The sequence below is a fragment of the Bos javanicus genome, chromosome 8, assembly GCF_032452875.1.
Source record: "Bos javanicus breed banteng chromosome 8, ARS-OSU_banteng_1.0, whole genome shotgun sequence".
In the NCBI taxonomy this organism is placed as follows: Eukaryota; Metazoa; Chordata; class Mammalia; order Artiodactyla; family Bovidae; genus Bos; species Bos javanicus.
The window spans coordinates 2,535,951-2,559,606 of record NC_083875.1 but is presented as its reverse complement, the minus strand read 5'-3'; the positions used below and the strand labels follow the sequence as shown (position 1 = coordinate 2,559,606).

General features: G+C 42.1%; 1 protein-coding gene and 1 long non-coding RNA gene across 2 annotated transcripts in view; one reads left to right on the top strand and one right to left on the bottom strand.

Annotated features, from left to right (window-relative positions):
- The window catches only part of LOC133252384 (uncharacterized), a 148,020-nt gene that overhangs the window by 76,116 nt on the left and 48,248 nt on the right, over positions 1 to 23,656 (bottom strand). The window lies entirely within an intron of this gene.
- AADAT (aminoadipate aminotransferase) lies at positions 38 to 23,606 on the top strand. Its single transcript, XM_061424929.1, has 13 exons — positions 38 to 474; positions 1,041 to 1,209; positions 2,553 to 2,685; positions 7,656 to 7,730; positions 9,542 to 9,751; positions 10,814 to 10,879; positions 12,497 to 12,579; positions 12,972 to 13,068; positions 14,288 to 14,349; positions 14,617 to 14,681; positions 18,386 to 18,492; positions 22,250 to 22,351; positions 23,268 to 23,606. The coding sequence occupies exons 1-13, from the start codon at positions 408 to 410 to the stop codon at positions 23,307 to 23,309; spliced, it is 1,278 nt and encodes a 425-aa protein (XP_061280913.1). The 5' UTR covers positions 38 to 407; the 3' UTR covers positions 23,310 to 23,606.

The following is a 23,656-nucleotide window of genomic DNA, read 5'->3' as shown; positions in this document are numbered from 1 at the left end:
CAAGGGGCTGGAGGCGAGGACCCGTCTAGAGGCGCGGCCAGGGGTGGGGTTGACCTGCTGCCGCCGGGAGGCCGGGACTCCTCACAGGTTGGAGGCGGAAACCAGACCCGAGGCGCGGCACGCAGCCACTACGGGAGTGGAGGCGTGGTCTCGGGGCGAGAAACCGACTGGGAGTGGTGGCCATTGGCTCTAGACCGCGTCACGCAGGGAGGGAGGGGGCACGCGTCGTGAGCCTGTGAGTGGACTTTGCCAGGCCTGCCACCCGCCGGCCGAATCCTAACCAGGCCCGAGCGCAGCCTGCAGCCGGGACTCTGGCCCTGCACGCCAGAAACCGATACCCAGAGGAGGTGCCTTTCTCAGGCAAGGGTTAGGCCGGACTGAGAAAAACCTCCAATCGGAGAAGGAGAATGAATTACGCTCGGTTCATTACCGCCACGAGCGCGGCCAGAAAGCCTTCTACCATCCGAGTCATGAGTGAGTCCGAGCTGTGCCCCTCTCCCATGGGCTGGAAGTGGGGGTGGGGGTGCCCTCAAAGCGGCTCCAGCCTGGGTGAACCTGGCTTTACGCAGACTTAGCACAGAAATCGGGCCGAAATAGGCACAAGGGCAGTAAATCAGCAACAGAGAGAGGCCAGGTCACGGTCATGGTTAGAGTCCAGGGGGCTCTTCTGGCACAGGAGTCAGGGTTCAGCACAGCCTGCAGGCGCGTGCAGAGCGGGGAGGGCGGGTACACAGGACAGAAGGGGCTGCAGGGAGCCTGGCAGGCAGGGAGGGGCCGAGTGGAGGAGGGTTTTCTGTCACTGTGGCCTCTGCTTTGTCTGGGCGATCAGTCCGCCTTCTCAGTGGCACGTGTTGATTCCTCAGTTCCTCCACTAGTGAGGTCCGTACAAAGTCATCTTATGTTTCTTTCAGACTAGCATTCTATCACTAGACATTATTACACTGTAAAGTTTTATTGACTCTAATGCAACATACTGACCATCTCTGTTCATGAAAGTCTTCACTGAAAGTGTTTCTTCTTCTCTTCCATATTTGTTGTAGCTGAAATATTGAGCAAGGCACCGAAATCTGTCATCTCCTTGGCAACTGGGGCACCAAACCCCAACACGTTCCCTTTCAAGACTGCGGTCATCACCATAGAAAACGGAAAACCCATCCAATTTAATGAACAGATGATGAAGAGAGCACTGCAGTATTCTCAGAGTGCTGGGTATTTATTGATCAGTAGTTCAGCCGCTAACTTGTGTCGACTCTATGACCCCATGGACCATAGTTCGCCAGCCTTCCCTGTCCTTCAGTGTCTCCCAGAGTTTGCTCAGACTCATGTCCACTGAGTCAGTGATGCTATCCAACCATCTTATGCTCTGCCGCCCCCTCTCCTCCTGCCCTCAATCTGATCAGTAGATAATTTAACTTAGTTGGTTCATTTTCATGAGCAATATTCTACAGCCAGCTGATAAAGCATCTTGTGTCTTTTTAAACTGGATATCAGCATTTAGGAAGGTTTGGGGAAGAGTTTTCAGAGTAATTAAGAGCAGCAATGTTTCTGACTGCTTAAGATCCCTAATGACTGATTCTCAACCTTATATGACTAGGAGAGGGAGAAGATTTTGGAAGTAGGTACGATTTGTGCTCAGACTGGAAAAAATACAAAGTGAAAATAGATAGGTAAATAAACCAGGATAGGAGAAAGGAGGAGAGGATGACACAGGAAGCAGGCATTTTAGGTCCTGAGAAAAAGTTTTAATGATTATGTTTCCATGCTAACCAGGCAGCTATGGAAATGTGTTGCCTACAGTTCAGATGTATTTAATTTCATAAAGGCAAATGGAACAAATATTCTAAAGGTTTCCTTAGCTGGTCTTTTTCCACTGATGAAGGGTAACTTACAGAGTGTCTATTAATTATATTTTATTAGTCCATTGCTTTGTGATGGAAGAATAATTCATGTTAGGTACATAACAATTGTATATAATGTATGCCAAGAACACGCCTGCCAATGCAGGAGATATAAGAGATGCGGGTTCGATCCTGGGGTTGGGAAGATCTCCTACAGAAAAAAATGACAACGCACTCCTGTATTCTTGCAAGCATAATCCCATGGACAGAGAAGCCTGGCAAGCTACAGTTCATGGTGTTAGAAAGAGTAGGACATGACTGAGCAGCTAACACAGAGAGGCTTTTCTTTCCATGATGCAAAGAACTTAGTGAACCTGAACTTCAGGTATCCTACAAACTCTCCCAAAGGAAAACAAAAAGTCAGTAACAGTAAATGCTCTAACGGAAAAGAAAAACTATAGCTTTTGGAATAAGAAAGCTTTAGATTCAAGTCTCAACTAATTTAACAACCAGCTGATTAATTTATGTTAATTTCTTACTCTGTAAGATTGTTGCCCTGTATTTTAAGTAAAGATAGTAATATCAGTGAAAGGCATTCAAAGATTTTTAAATTGAATATATATAAAGTGCCTGGTATGAAGTCACCATTTAGTTGCTGTCTACTACCATTCTGATTTTCACTACTGTCAATTTTTAAATGTATTTATGCTTTAGAATCCCAGAGCTGTTATCCTGGCTAAAACAGTTACAAGTAAAATTGCATAATCCGCCCACCATCCATTATGCACCCACCCAAGGACAGATGGACATATGTGTCACATGTGGCAGCCAAGAAGGTCTCTGTAAGGTAAGACTGGAGGGGAAGGGCACCCATGGCAAGAATCTAACATGTGCACCCATACAGCCATCTCTCCCTTAACCACAGAGCAGCATGTTTTGTGAGACACCAGGTCTTCACTAGAATCATAAGTAGAACTTGAAGACATGCACCAACCTGATTTCTCTTAAACAGAGAGCCCAGAGCTCTGAGTCCTTTGGACAAGATTCCCTGCAGCTTAGTGAGCACGGATCAGTTTCATGTGGCTCAGAGATTCAGGCCACATTGAGTTAGGCCGTGGTTATGTCTGTACGACTTTTTAATTCCTTGAGGGTGCGTCCTGACCCTCCTGAGCTGAGGCCTCATCCCTTTGTGTGTCTGCTGCTGCCATCATCTGTACCAGTTGCCTCTTGTGCCCCGTCTCCCTCTTGGCTGTGCTTCTCCAGATCCAGGGGTACGTCTGAGCTGTGGCTGACCTCTCCTCTGCGTTAGCGTCATCTCTCTCTGTCTCTCTCTGTTTGTCTGTCTCTCTCTCTACCTCTCTCCTGGATTCCAGGAAGTCCACCAAGGTAACCACCACTGGGGGTTCCCCTGATAAAGAGACTGCATATATAGTTCTCAGTTTCATATATCTTTTTCTTTTCTTTTTCTTGAATAAGTAGTCCTGGATAAGGAGATTCTGTATTCATCTGCACATCTAGCTTAAAGTATGACTCTTGTTTATATTAAACCAGAGTAGTTTTCTTGTTCCTCTTATGTATAAGAGGAAACCTATAATCTGGTTACTTTTAATGAATTTTAATTCAATTATTATTCCAGAATAATGTATTGAAGCAATAACACTTTAAAACTTCCTCCCTGTTTTATGACTTAATTAGGACAAAAACAAGGATAAGCTGCTGTTTGAGGTGTTTTGTTTTTTTTTTTTTTTTTTTGGAAGAGAAATATTTGTGATGCCCCAGACCAGTAGGAAAGAAGTTCTTTTCAGTGAAATACCTTTCCTAGAAAGGTACACCATGAGCCTTTTTTTCCCCCTACAAAAGATGCTCTGGAAAGTTTCTTCTTTGTCCATCTCAACATTAGTCCTATCGAAGAGGAACACAGCACACGTGCCCAAAAACATCAGTAACTCACTGGCTCACAGACATGTGGTTACAGAGGCCTCCTGGGAATATGGTTTAACATTTCTTTTTTTTTTTTTTAGAACATAATATAGTTTATTAGTTCTCATATTTATTTCTTTTTTTTCTTTTTATTTATTTATTTTTTACTTTATGTATTGGTCTTCCATACATCAACATGCATCTGCCACGGGTGTACATGTGCTCCCCATCCTGAACCCCCCTCCCTCCTCCCTCCCCATACCATCCCTCTGGGTCATCCCAGTGCACCAGCCCCAAGCGTCCAGTATCATGCATCGAACCTGGACTGGCAATTCCTTTCTTATATGATATTATACATGTTTCAATGCCATTCTCCCAAATCATCCCACCCTCTCCCTCTCCCACAGAGTCCAAAAGACTGTTCTATACATCTGTGTCTCTTTTGCTGTATCACATACAGGGTTGTCATTACCATCTTTCTAAATTCCATATATATGCGTTAGTATACTGTATTGGTGTTTTTCTTTCTGGCTTACTTCACTCTGTATAATAGGCTCCAGTTTCATCCAACTCATTAGGACTGATTCAAATGTATTCTTTTTAATGGCCGAGTAATACTCCATTGTGTATACGTACCACAGCTTTCTTATCCATTCATCTGCTGATAGACATCTAGGTTGCTTCCATGTCCTGGCTATTATAAACAGTGCTGTGATGAACATTGGGGTACATGTGTCGCTTTCAATTCTGGTTTCCTCGGTGTGTATGCCCAGCAGTGGGATTGCTGGATCATAAGGCAGTTCTATTTCCAGTTTTTTAAGGAATCTCCACACTGTTCTCCATAGTGGCTGTACTAGTTTGCATTCCCACCAACAGTGTAAGAGGGTTCCCTTTTCTCCACATCCTCTCCAGCATTTATTGCTTGTAGAATTTTGGATCACAGCCATTCTGACTGGCATGAAATGGTACCTCATTATGGTTTTGATTGGCATTTTTCGGATAATGAGTGATGTTGAGCATCTTTTCATGTGTTTGTTAGCCATCTGTATGTCTTCTTTGGAGAAATGTCTATTTAGTTCTTTGGCCCATTTTTTGATTGGGTCGTTTATTTTTCTGGAATTAGCTGTAGGAGTTGCTTGTATATTTTTGAGATTAGTTGTTTGTCAGTTGCTTCATTTGCTATTATTTTCTCCCATTCTGAAGGCTGTCTTTTCACCTTGCTTATAGTTTCCTTTGTTGTGCAGAAACTTTTAATTTTAATTAGATCCCATTTGTTTATTTTTGCTTTTATTTCCAATATTCTGGGAGGTGAGTCATAGAGGATCCTGCTGTGATTTATGTCGGAGAGTGTTTTGTTTGAGGTGCTTTTTTTTTGAAGAGAAATATTTGTGATGCCCCAGACCAGTAGGAAAGAAGTTCTTTTCAGTGAAATACCTTTCCTAGAAAGGTACACCATGAGCCTTTTTTTCCCCCTACAAAAGATGCTCTGGAAAGTTTCTTCTTTGTCCATCTCAACATTAGTCCTATCGAAGAGGAACACAGCACACATGCCCAAAAACATCAGTAACTCACTGGCTCACAGACATGTGGTTACAGAGGCCTCCTGGGAATATGGTTTCACATTTCTTCCACTTTTGGAAGAATTGCCCTCCAGAATAAATATTATTTTAGGTGCACAAGTCTCAGATAATAAACAGCACTCACTCCTCATTTAGGATATTGGACTTTGTCATGTCCCCTTACCAACACAGGAAATGTTGGTCATGAAGTTTTCATCTGATCCATGAATTATACATGGATTTGCTTGGTCCTAGGAGGTCCTGTTGGAGAAGGCAATGGCACCCCACTCCAGTACTCTTGCCTGGAAAATCCCATGGATGGAGGAGCCTGGTAGGCTGCAGTCCATGGGGTCGAGAAGAGTCAGACACGACTGAGCAACTTCCCTTTCACTTTTCACTTTCACTCATTGGAGAAGGAAATGGCAACCCACTCCAGTGTTCTTGCCTGGAGAATCCCAGGGACGGGGGAGCCTGGTGGGCTGCCGTCTCTGGGGTCGCACAGAGTCGGACACAACTGAAGCGACTTAGCAGCAGCAGTAGCAGGAGGTCGTGTAAAATGTAAATCAACTAACTTGTCAGAGGAGGCCTGTGTTTGTCATAAAATGCCTAAAGCTCATGAGGAATAGTAAATGGAATATCCTAGGCCAAATCAGGAAAGAAAAGTCAGATCTTCTGTCTCAATGGATACTGGCCGTGATGCTTGTCAAGAGCTCTATGTTGTTCAATGACACCGAGGAGAGGCTTGACCTGGGGCTGATGAAACATCACAGGGTAGGCAAGGATGGTTCTGTGCCTTGTGTAAGATTCGTTGGAACGGACCCCTCTGATTCAGGCAGGGAAAATCTCTCTCTGGCTCTGCTGATGTTCTGAGGCATCACAGGGTCCTCAAGATCTGCTCTGATTTGCAGGCCTGGTCTCCCTTGACCTCCACGTCTCCTGAGCCCTTGCTGAAACCGTCCTTTCTGGAAACTCCCCCGTCCTTGCCCTGCCCACCCTGCAGTGTCCATGGTCCACAGGAGCCCCGCAAGACTGGGCCTCGGACCTCTTCCCTTCCCGCACACACCTCCCCTGGACATCACGCCAGGTGCCCCTGCCCCCACCTCCATCGCCAGGCGCCCTCCACATCCACGTGTCCACCGCCCCCAGTGACCTCACCCCAGGCTGTCTCAGGGGCACCTCACACCAAAACACACTCAGCTGCTTCTCCCTCAGAACAGACAACATCAGGGGTGTTTTCCAGTGAATGACACCCCTCCCATCACCTCCTTGCTGTACAGCCAGGAATCTAGAGGCCCCTCCTTACCCCTCCTTCCCTGCTTCCCCTCAGCCCACACTTGTGTCCCTTGCTACTGGTTTCCTCAATGCCCCTCAGCTCTCTTCAGCTCCACCACCACCACCCCATCCAGACCACCCTTGCCTTTCCCTGGGACTGCAGCTAAAACCTCCCAAATGAGCCTAAAATCTTCCCGGACTCCACCTGTATTCTCACTCCTCTCTGATACTTTGATCTTGCAGCCAGAATGACCTTCTCAAATGCCTGTCTGATCTCATGACTCCTGGGTCCCGCCCTCTACTTAAAAGTCTCCCTGGCTCACTTGTCCAAAGGCCTCCATGGGATGCTCTCTGCCCACTTCCTTCTGACCTCCCTCCACTCTCCTCTTCACACTCCACCTCCAAGCCACAGGATTCTTTCAGTTTCTCAGATGTGTACCTATCGTCACCTCTTCCCCAACTCTTCACTTCCTCAAAGAAGCCTTCCCTGAGTACCCCAAGTCTGCCGAGTGCCCAAGTCCTCCTACAATGAGCACTAGAACACTGGCATCTACACGGCAGTACTTATCACTGATTTTACACGCATATTTATCTGAGTGGTGTCTAGCTCAGTGCTCTAGCACCTTCATGAGGGTAAAACCATCCCATACAATCTTCACTTTCTCTCCATACATTACACAGGCCTGGCTTATAACAGAGACAAACTTTTTTCAAAGAAGGCGTAAATGTGTTTAGGATCCAAATCAGTTCTGTTATTTTTCAGTGTAGAAGAGAGGTTGCCAAACTATGGCTTGAGAGCCAAAGAGAATCATCCCATGTCTGATCCTGCAAGTAGAGCTTTAGTGGAACTCAGCCTACATGCTGTCTGTGGCTGTGCTGTCACCACAGAGGCGGAGATGAGTGGTGGCAACACAGATGCCAGGGCCCACAGAACGCGCCCCATCTGGCGTTTATGGGAAACTTGCCAACTCCTACTCTGGAACCCTAGTGAGCTCAAAATAAAGTTGTGGGGGGTTCTACGACTGGAAATCATACTCTCCAAGCTAACCTTTGCCTCTCTTATTAGGTATTTGAAATGATCGTTAATCCTGGAGATAATATCCTTGTAAATGAACCTATTTATTCAGGAACAATTCATGCTGTGAGTACACATTCTTACAAAAGGCAACTCTTTTTTATAGTAAATAAGGAGAAAGCACTGCACCTTTAGAATTATCTGCCCACTGAAAAATACAATAGCATCTTTGTGAAGAGGAGAAGTTTTAATAGAAGCAAAATATGCTAACCATAACTTCTGATATATACATTACGTTTTACAAAATCTAAGTGTGGAGGTGCTAAAATTCAGTTGTGCAAAATCCTGTCCAGTGTTCTTAATATTTCACTTGAAATGCCTCTTAATTTACAAAGACATTTTTCATTACTGTCTATATTACCACATGTCTAAGACAAATCATATGTCAATGTAATATAACTAAACCTATTAGTATGACCAGGACTTTCATATCTAGTGTTTATTAGAAGACTCTAGACCCAGAATAAGGAGGCAGATCACCTGCTCTGCTGGGCCCTGCTCAGAACTCAGCACTGTCTGGGGCACAGTACTCTGGGACTGATGTGAACACAGTCAGAGAAGCACCACAGTCACAAAGAACTGGAAATGAGACCATACGTTGAATGCTTTTAGGAACCATGCTTTTTCCCGCAGAAAGAGGAGATCCACGGGGACATGAGGATTGTCCTCAACTACATAAAAGTTAGCCATGTCACAGAGGAGTTAGATTTGTCTGTGTATGTCCTTAGGTTGACAGAACTGGAACCAAAGTGTGGAAACTACAGGGAAGCAATTTCAACTCCATGTAACAACTTTCTAACCATCAGTCTTACCCACTCTCTGAGGAATAAGGCAGGCCCATCACTGCAGGCACTCAGAGAAAGCAACCAGACACAAAGGAACAAATATTGTATGATTCCGCTTATACAAAATATATAAAACAAGCAAATTCATAGAGACCAGAAGTTGACTGGAGGTGACCAAGGACTGGGGAAGGGGAAACGGGGAGTGGTTGCTTACTGGGTCCAGGGTTTCTGTGTGGAGTGATGAAATGATTCTGGACTTGATAGTGTCACGAGACGCACATGTCGCGAACACAGTTATTGCCACTGAATCACACACTTTAGAATGGCACAGTTTTTAGGAATACACATTTTACCACAACTTTAAAAACTAAAAATAATTCCCTTTTCTTCATGATTGGAGGCTAATTATTAATCACTTTCCTCAAATGTACATATAAAACTTGCATCTATGTAAATAGCTGGATGCACCACACTGTCACGTGCCCAAACAGAGATCTGTGCCAGGCTCTGAGGGAATAGGCTGAAGATCCGTGTGCAAGACTTCTATAAAACTGTGTTCATGAACAAGGCCACTATTATCAACTACAGCCCCTGCAATCAGTACAATATAGAAATACTTGCACACTTCTTGAGGAGCCAAGGCCTGGATGCTCCTTGGTGCCCTAGCACCACCCTGGACCCCCTGACCCATCTCCTGCGACCACCCTGAACCCCCACAGTGCAGAGCTAATGCTGGCATGGCGGGGAGTCTCCAGGACCCCATTCCACCCTGCTCTGTGTCTGTTGCTCCCATGCTACACCACTTGTCCAATATTTTGAGTATCATCTCTGCTTATAACTTTTTATGTATTAGCATCACAGGTGCTTTCTAAGATTGATTTCCTTTCTCAAAATCACTCCCTAATAAACACCTATTTAAGAACCAGTTCTAATCATAATTGTGAAGATGATGCAATGTGGGCATAGAGCTGAGGGCAGGTTTGCATTTAAGGGTGTAAATGGTAACATTCTCCTTAGTGTAAGAACCCTTGGCACTGATATTTTATAGTCATGTCTCAATCTCAGACTTGCTTTTCTCTGTGTACTTGACAGCTGCAACCCCTGGGCTGCAACATGATTAATGTTTCCAGTGATGAGCACGGGATTATTCCAGACTCCCTCAGAGAAATACTTTCCAAATGGAAACCAGAAGATTCAAAGAACCCCAAGAAAAACAGCCCCAAATTTCTTTACACTGTCCCAAATGGCAACAACCCCTCTGGGAACTCATTAACAGCTGAGCGCAAAAGGGAAATCTATGAGGTATTTTCAAAGGTGTTACGTACTTGTGTGCTTGATTCCTTCTGACTCTTTAGAAGAGTGCTCCCAAATTCCTTCTCTGGTTAGCCTCTTCCTCTCAAGGAAGATGATTTTTAATAAAAAGAAGCCATCTATGCCAGGGTCGCCACAAATTTAAACACAAGAAATTACTACAATCTGGTTGACTATGATATATTCCTTTCCCTTTAATTGATATTTTCATTGAAAGAGATGCTTTTCTTGGTGTGATGTTACATTCACCTCTTACTCCCTTTTTTTGTCTGCCCCTCATCTCCCACCTCCAATCCATCCCATGGCCCCCAACAACCACTTACCCAAACCCACCATCTCCTCAGCCACCCTCCTGCCCTGACCCTGGGACTCATTCGTGAAGCTCCTCCCCACACACACGCCCCGTCCCCCAGCGCCGGCCCCACCACCAGTCACTGAAACCCTTCCTATTCAAGTGTGGACCGACAGCCCCTCCTCCAGCCGCTTCCCAACCACACACGGAAAATAAAGATAAAAGTCCTTCACTTCCACACACTGATGAGACCTGGGCCTCTGCTCCCAAACTGGGGGCTCTCACATCCTTCCCTCTGTCCCTTAAACAGCCATGCCTTCTAGAAACTTCTGTCCCTAGAACATGCCAAGTATTTTCTGCCTCCAGGGCCATTGCTCCCTGCTCTCCGTCTAAACATCTCCCCCAGCATCTGCACAACTGATCCTTCCGGTCAGCCTGGGCTCTCCTGCAGCTTCCCTGTCTCGCTCTCTCAAACATCAGCCTCCTCAACCATCTGCCGGGCCCTCAGAACCTCCCACCTAATCCTTCTCTGGTCACTATCTAGGAGCTCAGGTTCTGTCTTTACCACCAGAATGAAAGTTCTGTGAGGACAGAACGTTTAGGGCCGGTTCCTCCTCCTAGGACAGTGGGCACTCAGCAGCTGCTGGGATGAATGAATGAGTGATTGAATGAGTACAAAGAACTATGAATGATTTCAAGTGATTTTCATCTTACACAGCTCTTAATTTAACTTTACTCTTACTTTATTTAATGTGTTTTAGCTCGCAAGAAAATATGACTTCCTCATCATAGAAGATGATCCTTACTATTTTATGCAGTTCAACAAGGTAAGCGATGGTATCAACTCAGCCCACAGTTAGAAGATGAGGTGTTGTTAATGCACCTGATTGAATATTAGCCTGGCTGCTGAATATTTTCTTCTGTGGTGTTAACTGCTTATTCCAGAATTTCCCTACTTTTAGAATAGTGGCTGGCTCTGTGTCAGGCACATGAAGGAACATGTGAGTCAAGGTGAGGGTCGTCTTGACTCCACATCCTGATCGTAGTTCCATAGACATGGTACCAGGGATGTGGAGTGGGTATCTCCTGGGGTGTTAGCCTCAGTCTCTCAGGGGAGGCTGATGTGCTGGAGGACTTGGGAGCTGTGTTCCGAGAGAAGGCGGAGGGCTGTGCTCATCAGTGATGTGCTGTGAGCAGAGGAGGGCGCTCCTAGCATCATGCTCCCTGCCTGCCATCCCTGTCGCGTAGGGACGGGACGCACCTGCACAATAAAGGACCGAAGGCGATGGCACCCACTCCAGTTGGAAAGTCCCATGGACGGAGGAGCCTGGTGGGCTGCAGTCCATGGGGTCGCAAAGAGTCAGACACGACTGAGCGACTTCACTTTCCTGTTTTTTTTCATTTATATTTTGTATTTTATTCAGTTTTAATGACAGTACATTCATATGGTACAAGAAGCAAATCATATATAAAAATATACAGGGAAAAATGTCACACTCACTCACCCCAGTTCCCATCACTACTCCAACAGGTAATCATTTTTATTAATTTCTTTTAATTCTTTTGGAGTTTCTTTATGCATCTAGTAGCAAACATGAATATGTATTTTTATTTCCTTTTCTTTTTTCCACAAAACATTGCATATTATATAGTCTGCTCTGCACTTTTTTTTTTTTTTTTTTTACTTTACAATATTGTATTGCTTCTACCACACATCAACATGACTTTCATGCATTGGAGAAGGAAATGGCAACCCACTCCAGTGTTCTTGCCTGGAGAATCCCAGGGATGGGGCAGCCTGGTGGGCTGCCGTCTATGGGGTCGCACAGAGTCGGACATGACTGAAGCGACTTAGCAGCAGCAGCAGGAGATCCTTCCCCAGTGTCCACGTGCACCACTGTCCCCGAGCACTGTTCCCTAGGAGACAGCAGTAATGGCCCAGACTCCAGCGCCCAGTTCCTCAAAATCTAACACTAGAATTGCTCTCAGGACTGCAGAGAACAGACACACGGATTCAGTCCCCACTACAAATCTACTGAAAAGAAACACAATTCTTGGCTTTTTATCTATTTGCCTATCATGTCTGCCTGCCACCCACCCTAAACACGACCATGGCCCCCTTCCCTGTGGGCATTTACTTTGAAATAAACATGGAAGTTTCAGCATTGCACGCTGACTACATGGCTCATCTTCATTTATACTTTTTCAGGGTTTCTGGTTGTTCTAAGGGTCAGCATTCCCTTTCTAAACAGCCCTGCATGCTGATGACCCTCTTCGTTGTGGTCTTTTCCAAACTAGTTTTCCTGGAATCCTTCCTGGGAAACTGTTCATCCTGGATCTCAAGCCTTGGGACAAGGAGGTCCTAGGTGAAGTTTCCCCACTCTGCACAAAGTAGGGATACAGATCTAACAGATATAAATATCATATTTATCTTCCATTTCAAGCCCTGGGCACCGACATTTCTCTCCATGGACGAGGATGGGCGCGTCATCCGAGCTGACTCTTTTTCCAAAGTCCTGTCCTCAGGGTAAGGCCCTGGCTCTGCCTTCAGGCTGCAGATAAAGGTGACAGGGCTGCCCCTCAGCATCTTTAGTGCAGACAGTTCTTCTCACTTAAGATGCTTGTACACACTCACCTTAACACATCTGTTCGATTATTACTATTACTAACAGATTTTCTCCCGATCCATCCCCACTGGTCAAAGATCCTTGACCTTTAAGCTATACCTGTAAGGGAACTGGTCAAGTTTGGGTCATGTACAGAAGACTTTAAAAATACCTTGTCAGATATTCATTCTATTTTAAGTGTACAGTTAAGTTTAAATAAGAAGTTTTACTAGAAGGTGTTAAGTCATGAAATCAGTAACATGGTGTTAATTGATAATGCATGATTGGTAATGTGCCTTTTCGTTTTGAGCAGGTTGAGAATAGGGTTTATAACTGGTCCAAAGCCCTTGATTGAGAGAATTGTTTTACACATACAAGTTTCAACAATGCACCCCAGCACTTTTGCTCAGGTAATGACGGTTTATGAAATATCAACTTTTTGAATCAGATCATAAAAGAAATAGATCTTGGCAAATAGAGTAAGGTGTCACTACGAGAGAGATCACCGACTCCATCTCTAGCTCCACATGGACTAGCTAGACAGCACGTATTTGCTCCAAAAGGCAAAAGAGATTTGAATGGACCTGATGATGTTTCAAGTGTAGACCAAGCCCCTTGAGAGTCAGAGATCTCATTCATCTTGTGTCCTGGCATCTAGCCCAGGAACCCAATAAAAACAGTGTTAGACTCAACAGGATGGAAGGGGTTTGGTGAAGTAACACACAGCTCGCTCCATTGTCCTGGAGTCTGAGAGCAAGGGTTCCGGACCTGCTAGTGGCCAGGCGTCTGCCTTCACTGCCCACGCGCTAAGCTCCCTACAGAGACCAGCTGGGATGCATTTTAATTAAAAGACAGTAAAATTATTTTTGGAGATTGCATACATTTCTTCACAAGCTTTGAGAAATAATTGGACCCATCCCTAAGGCAACCTTGAAAATCAAACCTTAAGGACAGAACTGCTAGCTATGAAACCCAAAAGGGTAGTTTATGTAAAATGGACATTTGTTTGATATTATATGTTCCACAAAGTGCAGATGCCTGCATGTTTTATCACCTTGGGGACTTTTTCCATATTTTCTGTATCTGTTATCAACGAAATTTCACTATCCATTTACAACATTTAGAACGTCTATTCTGGATTAAAAAAATCTCTGGAAATATTGTATAACTTTAGCATCAACTGTATGTGTTTTATACTTAGGCCATCCAGGGCAGCATTTATTGAGTAGATCTGGGACTGGACAGTCTTACTTGAGTCCAGGCTCTGTGATGAGCTGTGACCTCAGGAAAGCTCACCTCATGCTTCAGTCTCTTCCTCAGTAGAGTGGAGACAATGACCTGCCTAATAAGGGTATTACAAAGACCAACTAATCTGAAATATTAATATATTCACATGGTACAGCAGTTTCTGACACACAGTGAGAACCTGATAAACATTTGTTATTTTTAATGTTATTGTTGTCACTGTTGTTAATCAGCATTATTATAAAAAGCTTGACTCGAAAAAGCTTGTTGCAGCTTGGTGCATCTTTTTTAGGATGGTTTGCACATAGTCAAGAGTGATTTGCTTTCATTTTTGGCAAAAACACATTTAGAGTGTGAACCTTGTTACTGTCTCATGCTTTTTAGCTCCTGGTATCACAGCTTCTATACCAATGGGGAGAAGAGGGCTTCCTGGGTCACGTAGACAGGTAATGTATTTGAGGTTTCATACTTTACATAGAAATGGACTTCACCCTATTAATTTTCATTTTCTAATTATTCCAAAATAATGGAAACACTACAAATTAGAAAGTTTACCACTGGACAGATCAAAGATATATGGTCTATTCCCTCATCAAGAATTCAACATCTTCATCAAGATATAAAATAGATTCTTATAGACTGGACCCTCAGAGCCTTTTGGTTTCTGCAATCAGTATAGCAAACACATATTTTTCATTGTTTTCTTCCTCTAGGGTTATTGATTTCTACAGGAAGCAGAGGGATGCATTAATGGCAGCAGCAGACAAGTGGTTAAGTGGTGAGTGGAACGCACATCCTATCCTGGGATGAGCAGCAGTCCTTATATGAGTGAGGGATACCACAGAGTATTGTTAATAATCCCGGGGAAGGAAACAGGGTCCAGGAGTATTCTTGACAAGAAAATATTACTCTATAAATAATCTTAGTAATATTAGCACAAAGAAATAAAGGAAAACAATAGAATGGCAAAGACTAGAGATCTCGTCAAGAAACTTAGAGATACCAAAGGAACATTTCATGCAAAGATGGGCACAATAAAGGACAGAAATGGTAAGAACCTAACAGAAGCAGAAGAATTGAGAAGAGGTGGTATGAATACACAGAAGAACTTTACAAAAAAGGTCTTAATGACCTGGATAACCACTATGGTGTGGTCACTAACCTAGAGCCAGACATCCTGCAGTGTGAAGTCAGGTGGACCTTAAGAAGAATCACTATGAACAAAGCTAGTGCTGGTGGTGGAATTCCACCCAAGCTATTTCAAATCCTAAAAGATGATGCTGTTAAAGTGCTGCACTCAATATGCCACAAATGTGGAAGACTCGGCAGTGGCCACAGGACTGAAAAAGGTCAGTTTTCATTCCAATTCCAAAGAAAGGCAATGCCACAGGATGTTCAAACTACCACACAATTTTGCTCATTTCACATGATAACAAGGTAATGCTCAAAATCCTTCAAGCTAGGCTTCAACAGTACATGAACCAAGAACTTCCATATGTTCAAGCTGGTTTTAGAAAGGCAGAGGATCCAGATATCAGATTACCAACATCCGCTGGATCATCAAAAAGCAAGAGAGTTCCAGAAAAACACCTATTTCTGCTTTATTGACTATGCCAAAGCCTTTGACTATGGATCACAATAAACTGTGGAAAATTCTGAAAGAGATGGGAATACCAGACCACCTGACCTGCTTCTTGAGAAACCTATATGCAGGTCAGGAAGCAAAACTTAGAACTGGACATGGAACAACAGACTGGTTCCAAATAGGAAAAGGAGTACGTCAAGGCTGTATATTGTCACCCTGCTCATTTAGCTTCTATACAGAGTACATCATGAGAAACACTGGGCTGGAAGAAGCACAAGCTGGAATCAAGATTGCCGGGAGAAATATCAATAAGCTCAGATATGCAGATGACACTACCCTTATGGCAGAAAGTGAAGAGGAACTCAAAAGCCTCTTGATGAAAGTGAAAGAGGAGAGTGAAAAAGTTGGCTTAAAGCTCAACATTCAGAAAATGAAGATCATGGCATCTGGTCCCATCACTTCATGGCAAATGGATGGGGAAACAGTGGATACAGTGTCAGACTTTATTTTTTGGGCTTCAAAATCACTGCAGATGGTGATTGCAGCCATAAAATTAAAAGACGCTTACTCCTTGGAAGGAAAGTTATGACCAACCTAGATAGCATATTCAAAAGCAGAGACATTACTTTGCCAACAAAGGTCCGTCTAGTCAAGGCTATGGTTTTTTCAGTGGTTGTATATGGATGTGAGAGTTGGACTGTGAAGAAAGCTGAGCGCCAAAGAATTGATGCTTTTGAACTGTGGTGTTGGAGAAGACTCTTGAGAGTCCCTTGGATTGCAAGGAGATCCAGCTAGTCCATCCTAAAGGAGATCAGTCAGTCCTGAATATTCATTGGAAGGACTGATGCTGAAGCTGAAACTCCGATACTTTGGCCACCTCACACAAAGAGTTGACTCACTGGAAAAGACCCTGATGTTGGGAGGGATTGGGAGCAGGAAGAGAAGGGGATGACAGAGGATGAGATGGCTGGATGGCATCACCAACTCGATGGACATGAGTTTGGGTAAACTCCAGAAGTTGGTGATGGACAGGGAGGCCTGGCATGCTGCAATTCATGGGGTCGCAAAGAGTCGAACACGACTGATCGACTGAACTGAATGGTTTTTCCAGTAGTCATGTATGGATGTGATGGACCATAAAGCAATCTGAGTGCTGAAGGATTGATGCTTTTGAACTGTGGTGTTGGAGAAGACTCTTGAGAGTCCCTTGGACTGCAAGGAGATCCAACCAGTCTATCCTAAAGGAAATCAGTCCTGAATATTCATTGGAAGGACTGATGCTGAAGCTGAAGCTCCAATACTTTGGCCACCTGATGCAAAGAACTGACTCAGTGGAAAAGGCCCTGATGCTGGAAAAGATTGAAGGCAGGAGGAAAAGGGGATGACAGAGGATGAGATGGTTGGATGGCATCATCTAGTCAATGGACACGAGTCTGAGCAAATTCCAAAAGATAGTGAAGGACAGAAAGCCCTGCTTGCTGCAGTCTATGGGGTCACAGAGTCGGACACAGCTGAGCGACTGAACAACAGCACAAACCCTGACACAACTCTACATATTTCTATATATGAAGTCTATACCTGGCTTCAGGAAAGGATCTATGGTTTTCAGAAAAAAAGATCAATTAAGCTAACAATCAACTATCAATAACCTACTTAAAGCCAACATCTGTATTGAAAGATTTTCAAAATTTTGCTCCAAATAGAAGAGGAATTGTGACATAAGCAATATATTCCTTTTCTAACCTGACTCCGTAAAGACAAAATAGTACTATAGTACAAGCTAAATGCAATCTAAGGTGGATTTCTCATTACAGATGATTTGCCTTGTAATTATTAACTTCATTTATCTAATATTTTTTATCACTAATCTGATTTCAGAATAGTTTAGATTTAATTGTCTATTGACAAAGAAAGTAAAATGAATTGCATGGCTTTAATTATCCCACTGAAAATGCCTTTGGCAAGAATAATAGTATATACAAAGTATCAATTCCTTGTTTCCATCATATCTGCTTCCCTATGAAGTCTTATCTTTTTGATAAGAGTACTATTGCATCACTTCTGTTGTGCTGAAAAAAAGGTTTTAATCCTCATCCATGTTTTGTTTTTTTTTTTTTCCCCTAAAGAGTAATGACTAAAATCAAAGTAACTCTTGTTCCTTCTTGGTTTCTCTATGCTTATATTCAATGAAACAAAACCTACAAATATACCTGGAATTCCTGAATTTTAAGTACTTCTTAATTGTGCATGCATGCTGAGTTGCTAAGTCATGTTCAACTCTTTGGTTGAACTCTTTGGACATACGATTTCCTGGACCAGAATACTGGCATGGGTTGCTATTTCCTTCTCCAGGGGATCTTCCCAAACCAAGAAATCGAATTTGCATCTCCTGCATTGGCAGATGGATTCTTTATCACTGAGCTACCTGGGAAGCCCATACTTCTTAATTATTAGTACATTCTGATTTAAAAAAAAAAAAAAAAAAAGAACTTTATTGGACTTCTGAACAGCTATATAAATGATAGGATTTATTGAAATACTAGAAGACTCTAGAAAGAGTTGAAGAATCCTCTCCTAAAATTGAAAGAGTGTCTTAGGGGCAGCTCTAAGGAAGGGAGGCAAGCATGACATTGGAGTTCCTGAATGGCCCTGAGACCCACTAAAATCTTAAGTATACATGAGTCTCCTCTCTCCCTTTCAAATGTTCCCCTTGCTTTTTGAAATAAAACTGTAACACTCATTCTTCAGGACTCATAAAAACTATGTTTTTTTAAAAAATGCTATCTCCAAGGGAACTTTTTTGGAAATACTAGTTTACAGTTACTGCAATACATCATTTAAGCAATATAGTTGACATCATCAACAATGGCCTTAGGAAATATTTCTTCTCTTTGTAGGTTTGGCAGAATGGCATGTTCCTACTGCAGGAATGTTTCTATGGGTTAAAATTAAGGGCATTCATGATGTAAGAAAACTGATTGAAGAAAAAGCCTTTAAGAAAGAGGTAAAACAGGGGGTGGGGGGGAAGCTATACTTTTTCTGTAAGGTGGTATCTTAACAAAAACAGCAAGAGATGTTTATCACTGCCCACCAACTGAAGGATGATTTTGTGTATCAGTTACAATATCTTATTATTAAGATCATAATAGATTGGGGGGGGGGCTGTTTTTTTTAATATTTACTTATTTACTTAGTTTCAGCATAAAAACATCACTGTGGCATGTGCAATCTAGTTCCCCAACCAGAGATCGAACCCAGAGCCTCTGCATTAGGAGAAGTCCTGAGATCATGATAGATTTGGGGTTACAGAACTAGTCTTCTGGTCTAAACTAGGGGAAATACAGTCATTCAGCTCAGCTACTGGTTAGCCTAGTGGCTAAGAGCACAGTCTCTGGAGCCTCAGTCCTTAGGAGTGAACCCCAGCTCCAGCCCTGCCCTGATATGTGGTGCTGGGTGAGGTGCCCTCACCAAGTCTCATCTGGAAAATGCAGGTAATAGGACTCTTTCCCTCTTAGAGTTGCTATGATGATGACAGGCATCAACACGGAAAAAAACACTTAAACTAATGCTTGGAACATCGTAAATGCTAAGTATTGGCCATTATAATATTTAAAGTACATTTTTTTTCCTGACTATGAAAGTAAAGCAAAAAAAAAATAAAATAAAATAAAATAAAAAGAAAGTAAAGCATATTCACTGTAGCATCATACTTCATTAAAGCATAATGAAAAAATTTTAAATAGCCCATAGTTTTACCACCCAGATTTTATTACCATTTGTGATATATTTTCTTAAAGAGTTTGTATATACCTAGTATTTTGGCTATGAAATTATTTTCTAAAGTATAGTTGATTTACAATATTACATTAGTTTTAGGTGTACACCATACTGATTCAAAATTTTTGAAGGTTAGACTTCATTTAAAGTTATAAAATCTCGGCTATATTCCCTATGCTGTATAATACATCCCTGTATCTTATTTACTTTATGCACAGTGGTTTGTACATCGTATTCCTCTGCTTCTGTGTTGCCCCTCCCTGCTTCTCTCTTCCCAGTGGTAACCACGAGTTTGTTCTCTATAGGCATGGGTCTGTTTCTTTCTGTTATCTGCATATAAGTGATAACATGGTGTTTCTCTTCTTCTGAATTATTTCACTAGGCATAATACCCTCCAAGTCCATTCATGTTGTCACAAGTGGCAGGACTTCGTTTTCTTCTGGCTGAGTTCCGATGTATATGTGTAGCACATCTTCTTTATTCATTCATGTTTGATGAACACTTAAGTTGTTCTTTTATCTTGTGTATTGTAAATAATATTGGGGTACATGTATCTTTTCAGATTAGAGTTTTCTATTCTTCCAGATATATGATTGGATTGGAATTGCTGGATCATTTGGTAGCTCTATTTTTAATTTTTTGAGGAACCTCAATATTGTTTTCCATAGTGGCTGCACCAATTTACTTTTCCACCAATAGTACATGAGTGTTCCCTTTTCTCCACATCCTTGCCAACACTAGTTATTTGTGTTCTTTTTGTTTATAGCCATTCTGAGAAGTGTGAGATGATATCTCATTGTGGTTTTACTTTGCATTTCTCTGATGATTAGTGATGTTGAGCATCTTCTCATGCACTTGTGGGTGATGTGCATTTTTTAATCAAGTTTTTAATATGGCTATGCAATTGTTTTAAATGATTAAAATTACACAGAAAAGTTTACATCCTGCTTTTTTACTTAAAATTATCCTGCAAGGATTTCTTCTGGGTTTTTCTCTCCTTTTATACTTAAATCATAAGAATACTTAGATATACATCCCCTCTCATTCAGAGACATTGATTACACTGGGAAATCTAAACATTTTTGTCTGGCTTTCCAATTTACCAAATAAATTATCCTTTCTCTATTAATTAATTCCTTTATGGTTTTTGTCACTCTTTTCTAAACACCCAGATCTGTTTCTAGAATACCTTTTTTCTTGAAGCAATGCGTACAAAAGAACAGACTGTTGATATTGGCCAACTCCCATGCTAGAGCATAAGAGATGAGGCAGTCTAGAGGTCAGAGCTGGGAACTGGCTGACTGGACCTGAGGCCAAATCCACTCCCCTGGGAAAGTCACTCACCTTCTCTAACTGTTGTACTTGAGCACAGGACTCGTGCTTTATGAATTTTTTAATTCTAATGACAGCACATAGTAAATGCTTAATAAATACTTACCTGACTCAAAGAAGTGCATTTTAGTATAATAAGTCAATTTTATAACATTTTGTTTGCTTTCTTATCAATGCCATAATCATCTGGAACATTTGATGAATGGCTATTTGTGTGTATCCCTGAGCTAAGGATACAGACTTCATGTTTTATCATAGTTTTTTCAGTCCCCTTCATTTATTCCCTATTCCCTGTTGCATGTACCTTTAACTTTTCTAAATAATCATCAACTTTATTACCACTCTCTTAATCTAGATTTTGACCATATTGGAAGGAAATTACTACCACTTCCTCCTTCTCTACAGAAATTTGCTTCTGGCACATTCCAAAAGAGTCCCACAATATTGAAAGAAATTACGGTTTTCATTCTAGATGCTTCCCAGGAGGCACTAGTGGTAAAGAACCTGCAGGAGACATGGGTGTGATCCCTGGGTCGGGAAGATCCCTTGGAGGGGGCATGACGATCCACACCAGTATTCTTGCCTGGAGAATCCCATAGACAGAGGAGCCTGGTGGGCTACTGTCCATAGTCTCACACAGAGTCAGACACAACTGAAGCGAGTTAGCACGTTAATCAAGACACAAAACTCATCTTCTGCCTTGAAACCTTCTCCCCAGAATGCCCCAGATCATTTCATTCCCACCTCATCTAACTTCAGCACAGAGGTCCCACACTCACACCATGTAACAACAAGCAGTTACTTAAAACTTTGAATGTCATGATTGTACTAGACAATCGTCTCAAGGATTTTGTTTCTCACTCGGGAACGATTTTCAAAGACATGGTCTGCAGGCTCCTCTGCTCCTGCCATGAGTCTGAGACCTGGGTTCATGCCACCTTCTTGCTCTGCATTTTTCAGCACACAGATCCATGATGACTGCACACTGCAGAGGGCATGGTGGGTCACACAGGAGGTGTTCGGGGCCAGGCTGAGAAGGAGCACCAAGACGTCCCCTCTCCTGGCTGGGATTCGAGCACTCAGCCACAGGCATCTAGAAAGAGGCTGGCAACAGTGTTTTCATGGCCAGGAAGCAGCGGACATGTGCTCTAGGGCAGCGAGCTGTCAGCCACAGAGGTCACCAAGTAGAGCAGCTGTCCCACCATTTGGACACATTACTTGACATTTTTATTCCATCACTCTATGTATGAAGTGTTACCACCTCTTTGAGTGATCAGTTTTCTTTCCACTCGGGGCCTCCATACTCTATATCTTCTCCTTGAAGGACTCTTCCCTTACTTTTGCTTGACCAACACCTACTTATCTCTCAAGTCCCAGCTTAAAGGTCACCTCCAAATTTGATACCTTAAAAAGCGGTTTGGATTTATTTCACTTTTCTGGTTACATTAAATATTTATACACTTTCCCAGTTTCTATGCTTTTAGTTTTGTTTATTGTAAGACATGCAGAATTTTTATATAAATTGATTTTTCTCTTGTGATTTCTTCAATTGCTTTTAAACTTAAAAAGTCTTCCCCTACTCAGGTTAGATTTTCCTCTGTTTTTATTGTCCCTTTAATGGAATATCACCCATTTTCCATAAACTCTCTCAGATATTCATGCTTCCGGGATGTGGTTTCTACACTGACAGTTCAGCTCCTTGCCCGTACTTCAGAGCATCCTTCTCTTCAGCTTCTCCAGAACAGATGGACTTGGTGAGTACCATATTCTCTTTAGAGAAACACTAGATATCAATTTATTTTTTGTGTTCATTTTGTGAGTTACAACATTATTTGTTGTCTTCCTTGTTTTCTGAAAAGCTAGAATAATTGGAAAGTCATAAGTTACCATTCAAAGAAATTGCCAGACTTCTTTAGAAAAATGATGAGAGCAAGTTGCAGTTGAATTTTTATTGTCTTCATGAAGTTTTCAGACTTACTCAACATTGTTTGCAGATTATCAACATGTTACAAAGAGAAACTCTTTCACTCCTTCATGGAATTAACATGAGCCAAAAGTATAAATTCATTAAGTCATCTCTCTCTATCTCTGAAGGAAAAATTCAGCAAAGGCCAAATAAAATAATATTAATGATTAGAGTTAATTAATTGATTAATCACAAAGTCCATCTTCAACCAAGATAACAGAAAGCAAGTTCCTAGGCACTGACTGATGTGTTGGGAACTCACAGAAGAGCCATACACTGAGATCCAGTAACTGTGAGAAGAGTGTATACTTATCCTTGGAGATGGGGTGCTTCTGGGTGTGTTCTTGATTTACTTGCTTTCTCACATCATTAAATATGCTTTTCGTAAGTTGTATGTGAATAGAGTTGGACAATTGAAACTATACAGAAGGCATATGCAAGTGAGGGAGTATACGCAAAAACCAATTTGTGTTGTGACAGAAAAAGATGATCTTGAAGGAATAAGAATTTTTAAAAATTCCTGGGACTCTGATATGCTTCCATCTTCCTATATTAGTGGACATGATGGCGTCTGACTCAGATAGAGCTGAGGTTTAAGCCTGACCTTACATGGTCTGATCTCTTTGTTTGAATTTTTTAAGTTATGACAGACTTTTCCTAAATGGCATCTAATTTTCTTAATTCTTCTCTCTGTTCTATTTTAGGCCTTTCAGAGACTGGCCCAACTTATAAAAGAATCTTTATGAAGAAATCAAACTCTTCATAGCACTCATGGATTTCAGATAAATTATTTCTGTATTTCAGCAAGAAGAAACAATCATTGGTGCTAGATTTACAGACAGGGTTTCACTAAATATGTCATGCCTGTAGTCATTTAACTACACAGCTTTCAAAGTGCCCTTGAACCCATCAGATCTCCAAAATATAATTCATCCATACTTTTTGATAAATATTCAACCCACACAGTTAATTTTATCCTGGGTTTTATTGTAAAGAACTCTGTATTCACTTTATAATTTCCCATAAATCTTCTTTGAAACTGACATTTTATAGTAAATTATTTATAAGCCAATAAGTTTAAAATGGCATATAA